The sequence below is a fragment of the Cibotium barometz genome, chromosome 46 (genome assembly GCF_041138505.1).
Source record: "Cibotium barometz isolate CiBa-2024 chromosome 46, ASM4113850v1, whole genome shotgun sequence".
Classification (NCBI taxonomy): domain Eukaryota; kingdom Viridiplantae; phylum Streptophyta; class Polypodiopsida; order Cyatheales; family Cibotiaceae; genus Cibotium; species Cibotium barometz.
Window position 1 is genome coordinate 36555960 of NC_141091.1, and position 19442 is coordinate 36575401.

The 19442-nt window shown below is 47.5% G+C and overlaps 1 protein-coding gene across 2 annotated transcripts in view; it reads left to right on the forward strand.

Annotated features, from left to right (window-relative positions):
- LOC147612182 (Thioredoxin superfamily protein) overlaps positions 1 to 19442 on the forward strand; it is a 193096-nt gene that overhangs the window by 84339 nt on the left and 89315 nt on the right. For both annotated transcript variants that reach the window (XM_086784061.1, XM_086784060.1), the window contains one exon: positions 5705 to 5746. In XM_086784061.1, coding sequence (XP_086640187.1) covers positions 5705 to 5746 — 42 coding nt within the window. The remainder of the gene's footprint in view (positions 1 to 5704; positions 5747 to 19442) is intronic.

A 19442-nucleotide genomic window follows, 5' to 3' on the forward strand; every position in this document is an offset into this window, starting at 1 on the left:
TTTTGTTGCAGGAACACAAATTGGATAGTTCTCAGTGTGGCCAAACTGGTAAGATACTTTCTGGCCACACCTTCTGGTCCTCGGCAGTTGGGACTAGAGGGGGTGTTTGCATTTGAGTGGCAGCATCTGTTATGCCTCATGTTATTGGGCACGGTGTTATCATCCCTGCTAGAGTGCAGTGGATCTTGATCTATGAGGGTCAGAAATTGGGAATCTTGAATATCTATGCACCTAACGTGAGAGGTGAAAGGGTGGCCTTTTGGGACACCATTACAAATATCATTCCCGAGGTTGATCATTGGATAGTGGGAGGAGATTTTAATATGGTTGAGCAACCTTCTGACAAGAAGGGTGGACGCGAAGGGGGTATACACCCTTTGGAGCGAACCTCATGGGAGAGGTTCATGCTTTCCTTTTTTGGCAGGGATTGCTGGACTGAGGATGACTTCCAGAGAAGGCCAAACTCCTTATCTTTCTCTTGGCATAACCGCAGGAGTGGGGATGACAGCATCTTTGCACGTCTGGACAGGTTTTATGTGGATGATTGGTCCTTGGACAGAGGAGGCACCATTGCTATTATGCCTGGCACCACCAAATCCGATCATTGCCCCGTCGTTTTGTTTCTCAGGGAGCCTAGGGCTCGCTCGGCCTCTCCCTGTGTCCGTATCCTTGACTCTATTTATCTAGATGCTGACATCTCCCTTGAGATTTGGTGGCTGCCCTATCAGACGTTTGCATTGGGACCTTGGTGAGTGGGAGTGGAAGGATGCTTGTAACCCTTTGAAAAGCATGCCTTTTTTCAGTTATACGGTGCGGAATGCCAGACATCTTATCTTGGGACACAATCAGAGTGTCCCTACTCTTAAACCCCATTGGGAATCTTATGGCATTTCGACTGACATTCAGAGGGTATTTTGGCGGAGATTGTGGCATTCTTATAGGAAGCCACAGATTTCCTCCTTTATCTGGGTTTCTCAGTTTATTGTACTTTTTAGTCTCGTTTAGTTGTTTTCTTTGATGAGACACCAACTTCAGATGTACTCTCAGTTTTGGTCTCATAGGCCATTATGGCCTCTTAGAGGCGTTAATATATCATATCATTTCATTTCATTTCTTCATGGTGATCTGGCCACCAATCAGTGGAGGTTTGTTACTGGTGCTTGCCCTGCATGCCCTAGATGTGTAGGAGTTTCAAAGTCAGTTTATCATTGTTTATGGGAATGCAGGGAAGCACATAGGGTGTGGTCTGCGACGATTGCACACCTCTTTGGTAGGATTAAGAGGGATACTATCATTTCTTTTGGTTCTATTATTTGGTTGACACAATTTGGGCCTCAGCTGAGGTTCGAGGGGTAGGAGCTTGGCCATTATGGTTAGGCAAGGAGTTGCTTGGCAGTGTTGTCTTCAGGATTTGCCACTTTCACACTTTGTCCCTCCGGCACAGAGGTTAGACAGCTCTTGGGAGATTATTGCTAGCATCTCAGCCTGGAGTATCTGGAAGGCTAGATGCACTGAGGCCATTGAGGGTACTCCCGTTCTTGTTTCTCTGTGTCTTTGTAGGATTTGGAGTGATATTATTTACACCATTACGGCTACCTGGGCCAGAATCCAGGGATCTTCGAGGCTTGCAAAGAGGAAGTGCGGCCAGTTTATGAGAGAGTGGGACATTGGTATCTTTTTCACATCCTCTCATTCGGAACCCTATTGGCAGCACATGGCTCCTGATTGGTTGAGATCTCCACCTTGCTTGGTGTGAAATCTCCATTTTGTAAATTTTTTCATACTTAATAGAAGTCTCCTTTTCAGAAAAATAATTTTAATGTATAGTATTTTTGTTTCAAGAACACTTTTGAATTATTACTCTTATTGCCAAATAGATGTTCCAACTTGTTCCATACCTCCTTTGTTGTTTTCTCGAAGTCAATGTAATGTATTAAATTATCTGCAAGACCTAGGCTAGGCCGATATAGGAAAGTGCTTGGTCATTGCGGTCCCCCCATGCCTTGACTCTTGGAGAGGTGGTAGCTCCCTTGGGCTTCTCATTTGTCCCTTTTATAATGTTCCATAGACCATCTATCATGCGTATAAGCCTCACTTTGGTTTGCCATGTCGGATAATTTGCTCAAGAGAATTTCTTGAAGGTGATGGCTGATCTAGGTAGGTCCTTGATGAGTGAGTTTTGTTTTAGCTATAAATGCAGCCTTATCAGCAGATATATGTATGTTGTGAAGAGTGGATAGCACTAGTAAAGATGAGGCATAAGCAATGTATTGTGGGCTAGAGAAGTGCTGGCTGGACAGTAGGTAATAATGTTGAGGACAGATGTGTGTGAAGATTTGTTGATAGTTGTGAATATGACATACTATTAAAACAAGTACAACCAATTGTGCGATGCTGCTGTTCTGGTGCAATAGTGCGCACGAGTGTGCAATAGAGAGAGAAAGGTTAGAGAGAGAAACAAAGCTTGAGTGAGAGCACAAATCACCACATATGGGGACATGACACATGGCACACACTTATCTTATCCAGAGAAGAGGGTGTTCCCACACATGTAGGCACATTTACATGTATATGAGGTGCTCACACGTTCACACCTATACAAACACAAATAGGTGTTATGTCCCGGTCACCACCTCTCGGGCCACCAACCGCTCCGCACCATCCTCTCGGTATTCCATCCCTTGCAAGTTTGCTCCATCTCCGAGGTCCAATCACTATAGCTTTCTCATATAGCTCCAAGAGCCCTGCTTTTATTCATAGACCTCCCTTTCCACCTCCTTCACTCCCACGGACCTCTCCACCTTTGGTCTCACCAACCTTGCTTCTTTGGCTGCCGTGACTACCCCTGACACCGACCTCTGTTCCTGTCTCCTCCACCACTTTCCCTTTTTTGGACCCCATCTCCGCTTCCGTATTTCCACCCCCGAACTCTCCATCATCATGGGCCCAGCACACCCATCCACCCTTGGTGTTCACTCTTCCACCCTCCATACATGGCTGCCACTTAACCAAATGAGCTGTCACATCCCTTTGCACATCTTCTCCATGACACCATCCACACCAAGTGCAGGCGCTTCCAGGCTCAGTACTGGAATCCCAACAGTTCTCAGTTCTGTGTTCCCAGCACAGGCTTACTTACCTGCCTTTTCCAACAGTTCCTCAATATTCCCCGTGCAGATTCCGTCGGTCCCTTCACGCCCTAGTGACGCCATCCGCAGGTGCTCCAAAACCCCTATCCTCCTTGGTCCCATCCTCACCCCACCACAGCTGGCGGACTGTCACCTCCCAACAACTGCAGGTACTGCCCTTCTCCCACAGGGACTCCTCCAGTTACCTTTAGTGTCTTCTCCACTTCTGACACCACCTCCACTGCCTTTGTTGCTTGGCTTTCCAGCCCGCCGACACTACCCTTCCACCGGATTGACTGCCACTTCTATTATTCCACCTCCACCATATTCTCCCACCACATCCCCTAGCCCACCCCCACCACCCTCCACCACCCCCGCTTGCTTCTCACCCACCACCACATCTCCCAACCTTCCTGCCACGCTTCCCACCCCCACCGTGTGGATTCCGTCATCTCCGCCATCTCCCAACCCATCAGCTCACTCATGGCCTCTCAGGTGTCTGCAAGCTCCCATACTGTATCTCTCCTCTCCCCTACTCTCTAGGATCCCCATCTTGTGGATGTCACCGGAGTGCATCTCTGTTCACTGACGCAGGGATTACCCTTTGCTGAGCACTCCGGTTCCTGCACACCCCCTCCATCTACAAGGCCCTAGGCAGTCATCTCCTCACTCCTGCAGTGTTTAGTTTTGTTTCATGGGACAATTTCATCATTGTACATACCATCATTATATGCAGATTTCTTTTCATATTTAGTTCTTATTTCTTTTTACATTATGTACCACATGATATGCTCCTCGACCATGTCTTCTCGGTTGCATTCACAAGGATGGTGAATCCATTAGTGGTGGGCAACCTGTAGCCGGTCAGATTTCCTGACAAATGACAAGTGGCACTCCAAGTTGGTGATTCATGGATGGAAGTACCCACCCACAACCAATGTCTTCATCAGCCATGTGCGCTCCATGGCATTTACCAGGTCCATCTTATCTTGGAGGGCCGCCACTTGCACACCATCAACGAGTGGGTGTGACACATTCTTAACATTGGCAAGGCATGTTCCTGACATTGGCAATCAGTGGTAGGTTGCACTGGCACATCTCTAATATTGGTAGGTTGCACAAGGAATCCCACTCCACGTTCAGCGGCGGCAGGCACTTCATCGCACAAACGGTGCACCTACCCAACATGCAATTACTTGCACGGTGGCTCAACCACTTGTATAAATGAGCAAGCTTGGGACTGCCAGAGGGACAAAATGAATGACTGAATGCAATTGTTCTTGATCTTCATTGTCTCTGTAACTGTGAGTGTCTCTCTCCTCTGCTTTTTGCCAACTGCCTGTTGTCACTGTCTCTTGGGTGTACATTGAATGTAGTGTCTTCCCAGTGTGTGTGTGTGAGTGCGGGCAGTGTAGCTGCATGTCTCACTAGCAAAGTAGCAACTTCTGGAGGCATATTGCCATAGAGTGAACCCGTGACGCAATCAGTGTTACAAACCCTAGTGTGCCGGGCAGCAAGGTCTGCTACAGAGCATAAAGTTCCGCATGTATGTTGCCTTTGGCCGAGGTGGAGACTTAATTTGGAGAGCGTTAAAAATGGTGATGCCATAGCAGCAGTTATGTTTAGATTAGGAATGCATTATGACGCATTTGGAAAGAAGAGGGGAATGGCATGTCACCCCCCATTCCTGCCCCAATGGGTGACCCGCATCCAGGAATGGGGTTGACTTGCTGTTCCCAGTCGTCATGCATGGCAAACTTAATCAACGGTGGGTAAATAAAATCAACTGTTTGGCAAACAAAGTAGCACACTAAATTCCAAACAACTGATTCCCCAAGTGTTCAGGCTTGATATTCTCGGCTTGTGATTGGTAGAGCCATTTGCATGCCAGCTGTCCAAGGATTCTTGGGAGGAACTCAGATGCGATTGACCTCGCAGATCTCATTGCAGCGGGAATCACGAAGTCCCCGTGCATGACAATGTGGTCACTTTTACTCTATTCTAACATAGTGAAGTGATGCTTTTGTGACTACATATGGTTGGCTGTGCACTTTAATGCTATAGCCTTCATCATGGCTGAGTATATCCTTCACCCCATGAGAGAAGTGATAGAAACTCAGTACAATGGTTTATGGATGAAAGATAGTCCGGTGTAGGTGGTCATATCTCTTATATGTGAACCTGCACTGACTTGAGTGGGGATGCCATAGCAAGTAGTCTACGTTATGACGTGAGTGGGGTTGTCATAGCAAGCAGCCTATGCTATGCATGATGGAGTTGATGGTTTGACACTTTGTGAGTAGACTCTTATGAAGTTAATATTGCACTACCTTTCCTGTAGGCTGTTACGTTTGGGAAATTACCTGAACTTTTCATTGATTCATAGTCTAACTTAATGTCTTACCAGGACGATTAGAGATTTTTGGTTTGTATTTCTGCTGCTGATTTGCAGATCAAACCTTGGCCTTGTGTGTCCATCCATTTTGATATTTGTCTGTGAGAATTGGTTCTCAAGAATAATGTGATTATATTGATTTGGGTGCTGCAGTTTGAACCCTAATGTTTTTGTTTTGCAGTTATCTTTCTTCTCTATCAACAGCCTCCCTTCAAAGGCTTAGGTGCGTTTGTTATTTCACTTTATGTTTTGATTCGTTTGTTCTTTGTGTGGTCTTGCTTAAACTGGTTTTTGCTGTGCTGAATGATCCTACTTTGGTTTCTGCAAGATTTTTCTGAAAAATGCAAAAAAAGAACCTGATTACCCAGATGGAACCACAAGAAATTAGAAACCCTGTTGGAAATCATTGCTCCACGATCAGTCATTGTCATTGTGTGGGTGATGGGTTGCTCTATTTTGTAAGGCCCCATGTATGAGGAGTAGCCGATGTTTTGAGCACTCCGGCACCCGTGAGTCCCCAATTTAGGCACTAAATGTTAGCCATGTGTGGTCGGATAGCTTATGTAGATTTGGCACCATACCAAGCAGGGTGCATGTTAGTGCTGGCTGATTGGCTGCACTCATGGGTAAAAGGAGATTTTCCATGGACACCTTGTTCTCGGGTTGTAGGGCCCAAAGAGATTCCGAGATGACCTCAAATGGGTCTGGAAGCTACGCCACAGACCATAGGGCTTAGTTGTAGTCTAATATGGTTCCAATTGGGTGATATGATACGGATTGGTCCATATGGTAAGGTGGTCGACATTTGCCGAGCTACGATATGACTAACCTTGGATACTATATATAGACTAGTTTGGCAGTCTTCATTTCATATTGAGATCAACATCTTTAGATTATCTTTACTGTGCTATGCACCCTTGTATGTGCATGACATCGTTTGTCCATGCTCTACCTAGATCGCCATCAAAGCTCTTTGCTGGGAGTGATGCACGAGTGGGCAAAAGCCTTCTGTTTGTAACTATGGTTTGTAACAGTAAATCAACATTTATTCTCTATATCTCTTCCTTCAAGTTCTTTTGTTGTGATCAAGTTCCGCTTAGCGTATGCTTAGTTTGTCACACCCAATTTGTGGTTTGCCTAGCACCATTACATCAGACAGAGATTCCAAGTTTAACTCGCATTTCTGGAGGGCATTATTCAAAAACTGTGGAACTAAGTTACAATTGTCTAGTGCATTCCATCCAGAGACAGACGGCCAGACAGAAATCTATAACCAGTTGGCCTTTGATGCTCTCAAGTCATATTGCCATGACCAGCAGTCCAAATGCGAACATTATCTTCCATTGGTCCAAGCCATCTTGAACGATACTCATTCATCTAGTGTCGGACGGACTCCGTATGAAGCAGCCTTTGGTCACCGTTTCTCTTCTCTTTTAACGAGATTGGTGTCTCAATCTCTTGAGGCTGATAAAACGACGGAAACATTTTCCGAAATCATTGAGTCAGTCAAGGACCCCTTGACCAAAGCACAGGAAGCTTATAGCAGACATGCAAATATGTCTAGACGAGATGTGGGACATTGGTATCTTTTTCACATCGTCTCATTCGGGACCTTATTGGCAGCACAGGGCTCCTGATTGGTTGAGATCTTCACCTTGCTTTTTATGAAATCTCCATTTTGTAAATTTTTTCATACTTAATAGAAGTCTCCTTTCTGGAAAAAAAAAAAAGAAGTCCCACGGCATGGAGTGTAGATTTAGGCATCAAGTTGACACCAGATCCACCATCTACTATTGCACCAGGCAGAGGTGTGCCATTAATTTGCACAGTGAGTCCAGGACTCTGGTAATCTGTGAGAGAGGTACCGGATGAACCAACTCCCATGCACCTTGCGATCTGCTTACCTTTGTCTTGCCTATGCCCACCACTATGAGATTCCATTTGGTGGAGAAGTGATCCCAGTTGCTGTCTAGTAATATGGTTAATGCCCAGCAATTGTTACGTGTACACTCCAGTTGGGGTTTTTTGAAGGAGAGTCCTCGTGGAGAAAGGTGATGTAGTGGTGCCGGGCAAAAGTGGGACTCTTGGCGTAGGTGTATCTTCCATTGGGGAAGCCTCTTGTAACTCCTTAAAGGCTTCCAAAAATGCGTGATCCACCAAGTGACAATTGTTGTAAAAATGGGGGAGAGACAAAGATAAACTGAAACTGAAATGAGAGCAAGACTAGAGGAAAACACAAAGCATAGACATACCTTGAGATGAGTGTAGACAAGACACAAGATTGATACATTCATTGATGTGACACCTACAATTTATAGGTGAGAAGTACAAGATTGAGTAGACTCACTTATGGGATAAATGTAGAGGTGCCACATGGCACTAGACTCAAGACACAAAGACTGAAACTAGACTAGAGAAATAGTACACCTAGTGTGCACTTATTTCCAACACCCTCCTTAAGTGGACACTAGGAGGAAGACAAAAGACAAGACTATAACATGACAAAAGATAAGACCAAGACAGAGAGACTAGACAAGGATTGAGAGACAAGCTAGAAGACAAGATGGACAAGACTAGAAGACAGACATAAAGACTGATAGACTGAGAGACAAGACATGAGAGACAAAAGATCCTGAGACACCCCTCCTCAAGTGATATCCTCATATGGGTCCACAAGGGTAGGGACAAGAGTGGATCATAGACAGACAGAGAGAGAGACAATCAGCCAGTAGAGTGGTCCCACAGAGAGAGAGACTTTCAGATGGACATGAGAGAGACTGACAAAAATGGGGACATAGACAAAATGCCAAAGAGAATGTGGGTAGCTAATCCACAAAAGAGAGGCATATAGACTGATAGACAGAGTGTCAGAGACATATGACTGTAAGATCACACAAGATAGACACATAGACAGAGAGACTGACTGATTGTAGATAGACAGAGAGACTGACTGATTGTAGATAGACAGAGAGATGGACCTTGATAGATAATCCCTCCTCAAGGTCAATCCTCCTGCCAGAGTGAGTAATGCAGGGGTGCCTCTTGGATAGGGACAAAGATAAGTCCATGTAGACAAATAGACACGACATTACCCCATGATCTACATCATTGGTGATCAATGGTGGTAGATAGCATGAAAGCATAGACAAATATGAGAGAGATGGGAAGGTCTTACCATATTTGGGAGTGTCTAATCCCGTACATGAGAGACAGATAGATGAAGGGAAGGTCTTACCACTTGCTGAAATGCAAGGGCAGTGTCTAACACTGCCCTTGCTGAAATGCAAGGGCAGTGTCTAATCCCATGAAAACTGAAAATTAAATTTTTTATATTTTGAGTATTTTTCGAAAGTAGAAGACTGAAAATTACATCTAGATATCCTGATTTGATTACTCCAGCTTGAGCAGGTCTTCCCTCTTTCAAAACCATATCTTTGACAGTCTATCCAGAGGGATAAACCATGAATGCTGAAAGTAATCATGAAGCATGAAGAACTTGCTAGAGTCGTGAAAGTGAGTGGGCATTAGGGTCAGGCTGAGGATTGTTAAACGAAGAGCATCCATACCTCGAAATTTGCAGAGCCAAGAGCAGCCTTTATGCTTGGAACAGATCAGCAGGAGAACAAGAGTAGAACAAGACTTTGACGATGTAGCTTAAGGTACAGCTCAAAAGTGAATGCTGAGTGATAGTGATCTTCAGTTGATGCACAGGACCAGTCTACACGAGTGGCAAGGAACAAGATCCACAAACTGGTAGAGGCTAGTGGTTGCAACCATAAACAAGGACTGAAGCATCAAGACAGGACCGGATTCTTCCAGCAAATGATCAAGGCTGTAACTGAACTGGATAGCTGAAACAAGGCTGCTGAATATTTTCAACTGCAGGGTGGGGAAGATATTTGAACATGATGATGCCTTCGATGAAGGTTGCCCAGAGTGATGTGCCCCAAACCGTAGAAAAGCTGAGGAGGTAGGTCAGGCGGAGAGGCACCATAGTGCTGCTGTTGGTAGAGGTGCTGCCCACATCCTCGAATCCAGAGGTGAGGGGATCCAGGGAGGAAACCACCACAACAAAGTGTGAGATCCGCTCCGGCCAAGCCGAAAGCCAAGCCAAGCGGATGCACGCTGAAGCTGGGCCAGAAGTTATTGACAAGAAAGAGGGCCGAAATATTGGACTCCCTAGGTAAGAGCTTGTAGGGCGGATCTCAGCCAAAACTGCCACAGTGCCCAAGGAGTGCTGCGCAGATAGAACAAGAGCTCATAGGCAGGTTTTGAGCGCACACAAAGCTGAGTCGACTGCACTAGGCCAGCACAGGAGAGTGGCAACGGTTGGTGAGGTCGAGACTCGATATGCAGCACGAACAGGCTGGAGTCATGGACGTCACAGCAGAGGAAGGCTCTGATACCATGTTGTAAAAATGGGGGAGAGACAAAGATAAACTGAAACTGAAATGAGAGCAAGACTAGAGGAAAACACAAAGCATAGACATACCTTGAGATGAGTGTAGACAAGACACAAGATTGATACATTCATTGATGTGACACCTACAATTTATAGGTGAGAAGTACAAGATTGAGTAGACTCACTTATGGGATAAATGTAGAGGTGCCACATGGCACTAGACTCAAGACACAAAGACTGAAACTAGACTAGAGAAATAGTACACCTAGTGTGCACTTATTTCCAACACAATGAATAGCGAAGAGGTTTCTTCTTGTTCTTCGAGGAATGGTTCTATGCTCCCCATGGCCTTGGATTGAGCACGGGTGACTGCCCCAGTGGTGAGGTGCAGAGTTGGTGTTGAGGAGGGTGGTGAAGGGGTTATACCCAAGGAAAAAGGTGGGATGGGGAGGGTTTGTGGTGCTTCATTTTCTACTGGGATTAGATGGACAGAAGGCGTGAAGTCGGTGGAGGAGGATGCCCATTGTTTTGGACAGTCGTGGGTATAGTGATTCTTGTTCTCTGGACAGTGTCGGCAAGGAGGTGTACTTTCTGGAAGGGAACAACGGCTTTGGTTATGGCCGTACTCCGCACACGTGTAACAGAGGATTGAATGATTACGGGTAGCTGGTGGACGACGCGTTCGTGGAGGAGCAGCTGGGGTAGAGGTGGCAGCGAAAGCAGTGGGAATAGCAGGTGGGATAGGGATGAGAGGTGGAAGGTATGATGGTGGTGGGGCAGGGTTGTGTGGATAGGAAGGAGTGGCAAGTGCATAGGCTTGTGTGGAAGGAGTAGGAGATTGGTGGTACACTGGTGAGGGAGAAAGGGCATAAGTTGTAGTGTGGTGAACAGTGGCTTGGGCAGGTGCAAGTTGCTGTTGTTGTTGGTAAAGTTGGCGGACACCTTTGAGATATTAGCAATCCTTGTCTTCATGGCCACTTTTGGCACAACAGGTGCAATATCTTCTTTTGGAACATTCTTGTGGAGTATGGCATGCCGTTTGGCAAATGGCACACCAAAACACTTGCTTTGCTTCTTGCTGGCCTTTTAGTGCTTCAATCTCCCTCTTCAGCTGAGCCAAGGTGCCATCCTCTCCTTGTGTCTTTTGAAGCTTCAAAGCTGCCAGCTCCCTTTTGAGGATAGCCACTGGTTCTTCCAGTGAGGTTGAGCCTTCAAACATTTGCCTTGCATTTTCTAGCTGGGAAGCTAGCTCTTGCAACTCTAGCAAGGTGGTGGCTGGCTTACTCTCAGGATCTTTTGTTGTGTGGTCCGAGGCAAGGCTTGCAACACCCATTGTCGCACCATGAAATCACCAGGGTAGGCCAGAAGATGGGCCACCAACACTGTGGTTCTTGTCATGAGTTCAGATATTGTCTCTCATTGATGTAATTGTAGAGTTCCTACTTCTTGGAGAATGCGGTCCTCATAGTTGCCCGGCCTAAAGGTTTGGACAAAGGTGTCCCTCAAAGTGACCCATTCTGCAAAATGATCAGCCGAGAATTGGCTGAACACCTTATCTGCAGAACTTTCAAGTGTGGACGGAAGAGAGCCACATAGGCATCCTCCCTGTCCAAGCCTCTGGTCCTGCACATAGAGAGGAAACGCTGCACATGGTCATCCACATCTTCTGCAGCAGAGCCTTTGAAGATGGGAAGTTTGACATTGACCTGTCCCAGCATTGTGGAGAGAGGTTCCGGTTGGGGGTTCCCTTGGTTGTTACCTTGGTTACCCTGCTTGTTACCAAGATGAGGGTTACCAAGGTTTGCAGTAGCCATGGGTCATAGTCACAAGGGACGGGGGACGGTAACGGGGGACGGGGACGGAGAGACGGGATGGGGGACGGCCATATGTAGGGAACGGGGACGGGGGTAGGAACGGCACTTAAAAATTACTTTGTCAGTACCACCCACTCGCCTACACGGGCAAAGCTTGCATGTCCATGGCTGTGCACCACCTCCATGAGGGGATGGGGTGCGATTGACCTCATCCCACCATGTCCATCCCGTTGTCCTTCTACGGGTAGTTGGAACTTGAAGAGCCACTGCCACGAGGAGGATGCCATGGATGATGGATGCCTCCTTGTCACTTGATAGCTTGAGAGAGAGAGAGAGAGAGAGAGAGAGAGAGAGGCTTGAGCCTTGAAAGTTGAGGGAGAACTTGAGTGTGAGGATAGGTGTGTGTGTGTGTGTGTGTGTGTGTGTGTGAAGCTATGGAGATGTTATGGAAGACAAAAACTGCTGTGAAAGCATTGAGACTGATGAAGATGGAAATGGTGTGCTCCCCAAGGATGCATGGTGGACTTAATGTCCTTAATATAAGATATCATGTACTTGCAAGGAAGGCTACAATGTTGCATACTTTCTTCCGTCAACAGCAGCCATGGACTTGTATGTTAGCATCCATGTGTGTCAACATGAGGACTTGTGGGATTACGGATCATTGGGAGGTTGTTATTGGGAGATTTGTAGGGAGGATACCTGGTTGTCCTTTCTCTATTGCCCTCATACTTGACTGGAAACAAGTTCTCTCTAAGGTCAAATGGGCTCCTGATAATTGCTTGAGGACAAACTCGATGAGGAAAGAAAGTATTCATTGGAGTGCCATCTTTGACACTCCACGTGCTTTACAGGAACCTGTTCGGGCATACAATCTTATGAAATTGGGAATTAGGTACATACATGATGTGGTAGATGATCGGGGATATGTCTTATGAAATTGGGAATTAGGTACATACATGATGTGGTAGATGATTGGGGATATGTCTTATCCTTTCCCCGGGCCACTGCTTCCTATGCATTGGGAATGCATCATAGGTCGATATGGAAGAAAATTGCTGATTTATTGCATCCCTTTTTACCTATTCCACCTGTGGCTGACACAGACAGGCTTATGGATTGGCAATTGCAGCCATCTACTACATGCATTCATCCTATTCCCCTTCCTGCCTTAACCTCCATAAAAGCCTATAGGTTTCTTCAGTCTCCCCCATGGATTCACCAACATGCTAATTCTCTGTGGCATATAAGGAAGCCCCTCTCATGGTGGTGGAAGAATCTCCGGATGTTGTGGAAGTGTAAAATGCCATTGAAACAAAGACTTTTTCTTTGGAGATGTTTGATAGGCACATTGTCAGTGGGGGTCACACTTGCTAAACGTCACATTGCACCTTCCACATGTCTAAGATGTCAGGCTCCCTCAGAAACTGTTCTTCTGCTTTGCACTGCCCTTGTTCCAAGATCCTCCTCAGGAGAATTTCAGATTTTCTTCGGCTCCGTTTCCCGAGTCATAGATTTGGGAAACATATCTGGCTTTTTGGCAGATTTATGCGGTCCTTGTCCCAATACTCACTGTTTCTCTCTTGGGTGAGATATTGGGCTCTTTGGACAATTTGGAGTGAGCATAATTTGGCATACTTGGGTCGGCAGAATCACCAGTCATATGAATCCTTCGGAGCCTCATTGCGGCAATCCTTATATGATGCCTGCCATGAGGGTGATATGGATGCTTCTTGCTTAGAGCTTTTCTCTTTATGTTTCTGACATTTGGGATACTCTCCATTTCGGAGACTTTCCATCTTGTAAATTTATGAGTATATAAATAAACTGCACTGGATATTACCAAAAAAAAAAAAAAGTGTGTGTGTGTGTTTGTGAAGCTTGAGAGAGAGTGTGAGGGAGAGTGTGTTGCTTGAGAGGCTACAGCTTGCTTGTGTGAGAGCTTGAAACTTGAGACCTTGGCCCTTGAGGCTTGCCGCTTGAGGGAGAGAGCGTGTGTGTGTGTGAAGATAAAGCTTGAAGTGTGAGAGAGAGTGTGTGTGTGTGTGTCTTCTTATAGGGAGGGCTCAGGGAGGCAAGAGAGAGGCCAAGGCCCAAAGCCTCAAAGGCTCAAGGCCTATGGGCCAAGGCTAAAGGCCCATGACTAGAATGGCTCCCTGCCGTCCCCGTTCCTACTGCCGTCCCCCACAGCCGTCCCCGTTTCTATTGCCGTCCCCTTCACCGTCCCTTGTGAGGGACGCCTCCAGGGGGACGTCCGACCGTCCCCTGCCATCCCCGTTCCTGAACCGTTCCGACTCGGCGTCCCTCCGTTCCAACAGTCCGTCCCTTCCGTCCCCTGTGACTATGCCATGGGTAGAGGTGGAGGAGGGGTTCTGGATGGTACGAAATTGACCTTCCTACGACTGTAGCAACGTATAGATAGAGGACTCTTGATTGGACTGGCCGTACTAGAACGAGAACGTGTATTGGGCATGCAGACGCTGCACTATCATGGACTCAATGACAACTCGTGTAACATCAAAGTCCCGAGCAGGATCGTGAAATTTTTAGCATACCTGTAGCACTCCTCTTTACCCGGCACGCCTAAGATAGTGTACACCACAGTGAACACGGGGTCCCCTCCAGGACAATATGCCCTTAGGAGTCGTCACAAGCTAAGAGAGACGTGAGCTATGGGACGCACGCATAGCTCACTAGCACAGAGAACACACACATGAGCAAAAACAGAAATGAACACGAACATTGATGAGCAAGAGCAAAGCAGTGAGAGTGGCGAGAACACCAGAACACGAAAATAGATGAGACTAGTATTGCTAGAATGATCCCCATCACACAATCCCATATCCCTTTGTACAATGCGGCTTGGCCTTTGGACTGGTCCAAGGGTGACCATCAAGTGGCACTGCCATCACTGCGGAGCGTGGTGTTCATCAAGTTAGCACAGAGACAAGCAATGCATCGTTGTAGTGTCAGTGCAAGTGGTGCGCTGGCCCAGGTGGTCATCAAGTGAGCACAGAGACAAGCGGTGCATCGTTGTAGTGTCAGTGCAAGTGGTGCGCTGGCCCAGGTGTCAATGCAATGAGCTGGACCGGTCCAAGGTAGGTGGCACTTTTGTCCAGTCCAAAGTGAAGGACCAAGGTGGCCACAGAAGTGGGCAACCAGGGTGGCTACAATGATGAGATATGCCATGGACATTATTGTATCACCTGAGTCTCATAGGCCCATTGGGTCTTTAGTAGACGCTTAATATATCTTTCGTTCTTTCTTTCTCTTTAGCTCTACCGCTTGCATATAAAAGATTTCTGTGGATTGCCTCATGCTCACTACATAAAGTTATAAAGGACTTCTTGTGCGTTACACGATCTAGGCAATTCCATGTTACATTGATATCAAAGCTTTTGGTTGTGACCCAGCTTTAATACCGAAGTGAGAGCAAATCCATGAATGGTAAAGCTGAGGTCAGGAAAAACTACTCAACCATTTAAGCAATTACCAAGAAGGCATCACTACAGAAGAAAGTATCCACGAAGACACCATTGTAAAAGAATGTGTCCTTGAAGACACAAGAAAATAAGAAATGTGTCCGGGAAGCGCAAATATACTCCTTCAAAAGCTAATGGAGCAAAAGAGGTTACTCAGGCTACAACTACAACACGCAAAAGAAGTAGACGAGAAAAATAAATCATCCAAAAGAGTAACCTACAGAGCAGGGTTCCCAAATTTTTGAGCACATGCTTCCTCTCATGGAGCAACAAAGAAGACGGGAACTTGATGAGACATGACTGATAGAGGAAACCGAACGCAAGGAGGCTGAAGACCGACCGCCAGGTAGAACACGTTGTTGCAGAATACCAACATAAGCTAGATCAGGAAGCCATGCAACTCCAGCATTAGTAGTTGTTAGTAACCCTACGGGCCAATCTTATGGCAACTCTTCCCAAAATGGCACTTGGTCCTAGTACCTCATCTGCTCCATCAACCACAATCCTACGAGCTCAACCAAATTTTAGTAAGTATGATGGTAAGTGTGATCATTTTGTTGTTACACAGTTTATCTATGAAGCTCGCCTTTGAGGATGCCTCGTCTCTGCAAGCATTGAGGGCATAGTCACAAGGGACGGGGGACGGGGACGGGGACGGGGGACGGGGACGGCCATAAGTAGGGAACGAGGATGGGGGAGGGAACGACACTCAAAAAATACTTTTTTTAAAAATTTTTCTACTCTACACTTATTCTACTTTGGAAGTACATCAAAATGAGCACAAATTTACACTATAATGGTAAGCTTTTGAGTCATATTAATAATTAAGTAGATACAAAATGAGTCATGACTCAAGAGTCAGGACTAAGCCTTAAGGAGGCAAAATACATGGATGGACTCAAATGAGTCAATGACAAAAAAGTGCTGAAGACTAGAGGCTAGAGGCTAGAGGCTAGAGGTAAGTAGTAAGGCCCATGAATCATGATCCATGAATGATTATCCACGTGAAGTGCTCGCCTCATGGTCATGGGTAGCTTGTGCCAAAGAAGCATCAAGCTCATCCTCAGTCTCATCCTCACTGGCATGTTGCTCCTGCACCTCATCCTCTTGTTGCTCTTCTTGTTGACTCATCTCCCACTCGGTGAAGAAATCTGCCTTCTTGGTCATGCTCTTGCAAAGCATTCGCAAGTTCGCGCTGACGAAGACAAGGTCATTGGCACGCTCTACCCCAAGTCGGTTCCTCTTCCTAGAGGCAATGTGGCTGTAGGTACTCCAAAGTTGCTCCAAGCAAGAGGAGCTGACGGCTTGGCTAAGTATGCGGATGGCAAGCTGCTGCAGCTCCGGTCCATCTGAACCAAAGTCCTCCCACCATAGAGCAGCTCCGGTGTGCATGATCCCGATCCACCACATGACTCCATTGTAGAGGCTTGAGTTCCTCTCCCTATCGTCGCGGGATCCACGGCCACTCGTGGTGTCCTTCTTGTCGCTTCGACTGCTTCGTAGACGCTAAGCTTGTCAAGAAGTTCCCATCTCTTCTCGGGCGTGACATTCGTGCAAAACCTCACCTCATGCCCACTCTCATGCAAGAGGTGGGCTCGCACTTTGTCGGCGCCACCCGTTCGCCGGTACGGGCAAAGCTTGCATACCCATGGCCGAGAACCGCCGCCATGAACGGATGTGGTGTAGTTAACCTCCTCCCACCATGTCCATCCCGTTGTCCTTCTACGAGAAGCCCCAGCACGTGAGGAGGATGCCATGGTTGAAGATGGCTTGACTCTTGAGCCTTGAGGAATGAGAAATGAAATGATATATTAACGTCTTCAAAAGGCCAAAATGACCTATGAGACCAAAAAGGTTACAACAATTGGTGGATCTGATACAATGTCTGTGCAAGAAAAGCTAAAAACAACTAATTGAAACTGAAATAACTGTGAGGAAAAGTACGGTACTAGGAGCTCCTAATGGATAACATCTGGGAGGAAAACTCTAGCAACAAAGGTAAGCATCATACACATCACTATCCAAAGATGTCTCTCATCGGTCGATGGCGGATATCCTCAATGTCCTCCATGGTGAGAGAGAGAGAGAGAGAGCCTTGAGGAATGAGAGAGAGAGAGAGAGAGAGAGAGAAAGAAAGAAAGAAAGATTTTATTAACGTCTTCCAAAGGACCGAACTCGGCCTATGAGACAAATCAGAGTACCTGTATGGGGTATCCTCTGTCATCCCAACAAAATGAAAAAGTACTGAACAAAAAAGCTGAATCTGGGTGTGCAGGGGATGGAGCTCTACTACTAGGAGAATGAGAGAGAGAGAGAGAGAGAGCCTAGAGGCTTGGAAGTTGGAAGACTCGAAGAGTCAAGACTCAAGAGGCTTGAGGGAGAGGTGAGAGCCTAGGCCCTAGAGCTTGGAACTTGGAAGTTGGAAGAGAGAAGATTCAAGAAGCTTGAGCAATTTGAGGCCCCCCTAAACCCTGTATGTTCCATGAGACAATCCGCATATCAATCTCTGTGTGATGCAGTGCTAGTGGAACTGCCCTCCACTCGAAGAGTCTTGGGCAAGGGTTCAGACGGGGAATAGTCACAATCCGTTTGGGGACGAAGGCGCGCCAGGTGGGCATTGATCCTGTCCTCCATGTGTCGCCACTCTTTCCGAGCGCGAGCGTTTGCATACTCCGGACTTCATCAATCCCAATGGAGGTATCTGTAAGAAGGGATAAGAGGTACTACCGGTAGAAGTATGCATGAATACAAAAAGCAACACCTCCTCCAGGTTGGAGGCCACCATCTCCCCGTCCTGGTCTCGATGGACTGAGCCTCCAAGCTCCATCCTAGCCAAAGGCCAAAAATGAGTGAGAATGTCGGTGATGCAAAAATTGTGGAGATGGTGGGAGAGCTCAATTGCCTGTCCCTGGATGGTGGCTGCCACCAACTCTGGGTTCCACTCCGTCCCTAGGATTGCACTCAATGGGAAAGAGAAGATCATCGTGCCATTATTTGGCGTAGAGGGTCTGAAGTGGTGAAAAACCACACATACCTGAATGGGGGCTATTGTCTCCTTAAACATATTAGTCCCTTCCGTCGGCAGATATCGGAAGAAACTATAATCCACAGGCTGGCCCAATATCCTAGGGGCCCTACTTGGAGACTTTGGGGCGGGAGAGCCTTCATCGGGGAGGCGGCAATGGTCATCTCAACCGACTCAGAAAAGCGGCGAATCAAGTGGCGGACGAAACTCGCCGACTGCCTCCTCTCTGGGTGGGGGGCTGTTGGGGGGTTACGGGAGTGCTCTGGAGAGAAGAGGGGGGGGGGGGGGGGGGGGGGTTGCTCGGAGGAGGAGGAGGGGGCAGAGTGGACTGCTGCGGGTAGAGTCGGTGTCGAGGATGGAGGAGGAGGAAGGGGAGGCGGCGAGGGAGGGTGCAGGGGCCGGAGAGGGGTGCTGCTCTGAGAAATCCATCGGAGAGGTAGGATGCTGGGAGGGGCCCGCGGGGGGCTTAGAGAGACCATCTGGCCTCATAGGGCACTGAGGCCCGGGGGGGGGAGGGGGTGTGCGGTCTCGACGAGAGTCTGGCCACCAAACGGTGGGGCCGGAGGGGCCCGCTCCGTGACTAGAGGGGGCACGCCACCAACGGGAAGATGCTGAGATAAATGCTCAAAACGGTTCTTTGATAGAACCAAATCCTCGTGAGCTCTGCTAGCCTGGCGTGCATAGCGGTGCCAGCGCTTGGCTCTAATGGTCGGCTGGCGGCCCGGGCGTGGGCCAACCGTCAGCCACTCGCCAAGGTAGTTGGGTCATCCGTAGTCGAGGCCTGATGCTCCATTGCCTGAGAACTTGCCTCTCTCTCTCTTCCCCCTGGTGAGGATCTGAATGAGGAATGGGGGGAAGATTGCCGCCAAGGGCAAGCTCTGGCTAAATGACCCATCTGCCTGCAAATGAAGCATTGACCTGGAAGGCCTGAATACTCCACGCGCTGCTGGATGGGGTTGCCCTAGAGGCTAGGAATAGATATACAATGCGGCACAAAATCCGACGAGGCAACACAGACGCGGAGAGATGGAATCCGAGCTGCCCGTGCGAGGGTCGAGGTAGTAGTTGGGGGGGGGGGTGGGACTCCATCACTCTCTTGATGGCACCACCAATCATCGGGAGAAGAGGAAGGTACTCCTTCCTATGGCCTTGGAAACAAACTGTCATTGGGAAGCCCGACACGCCAGCCAAAGGAT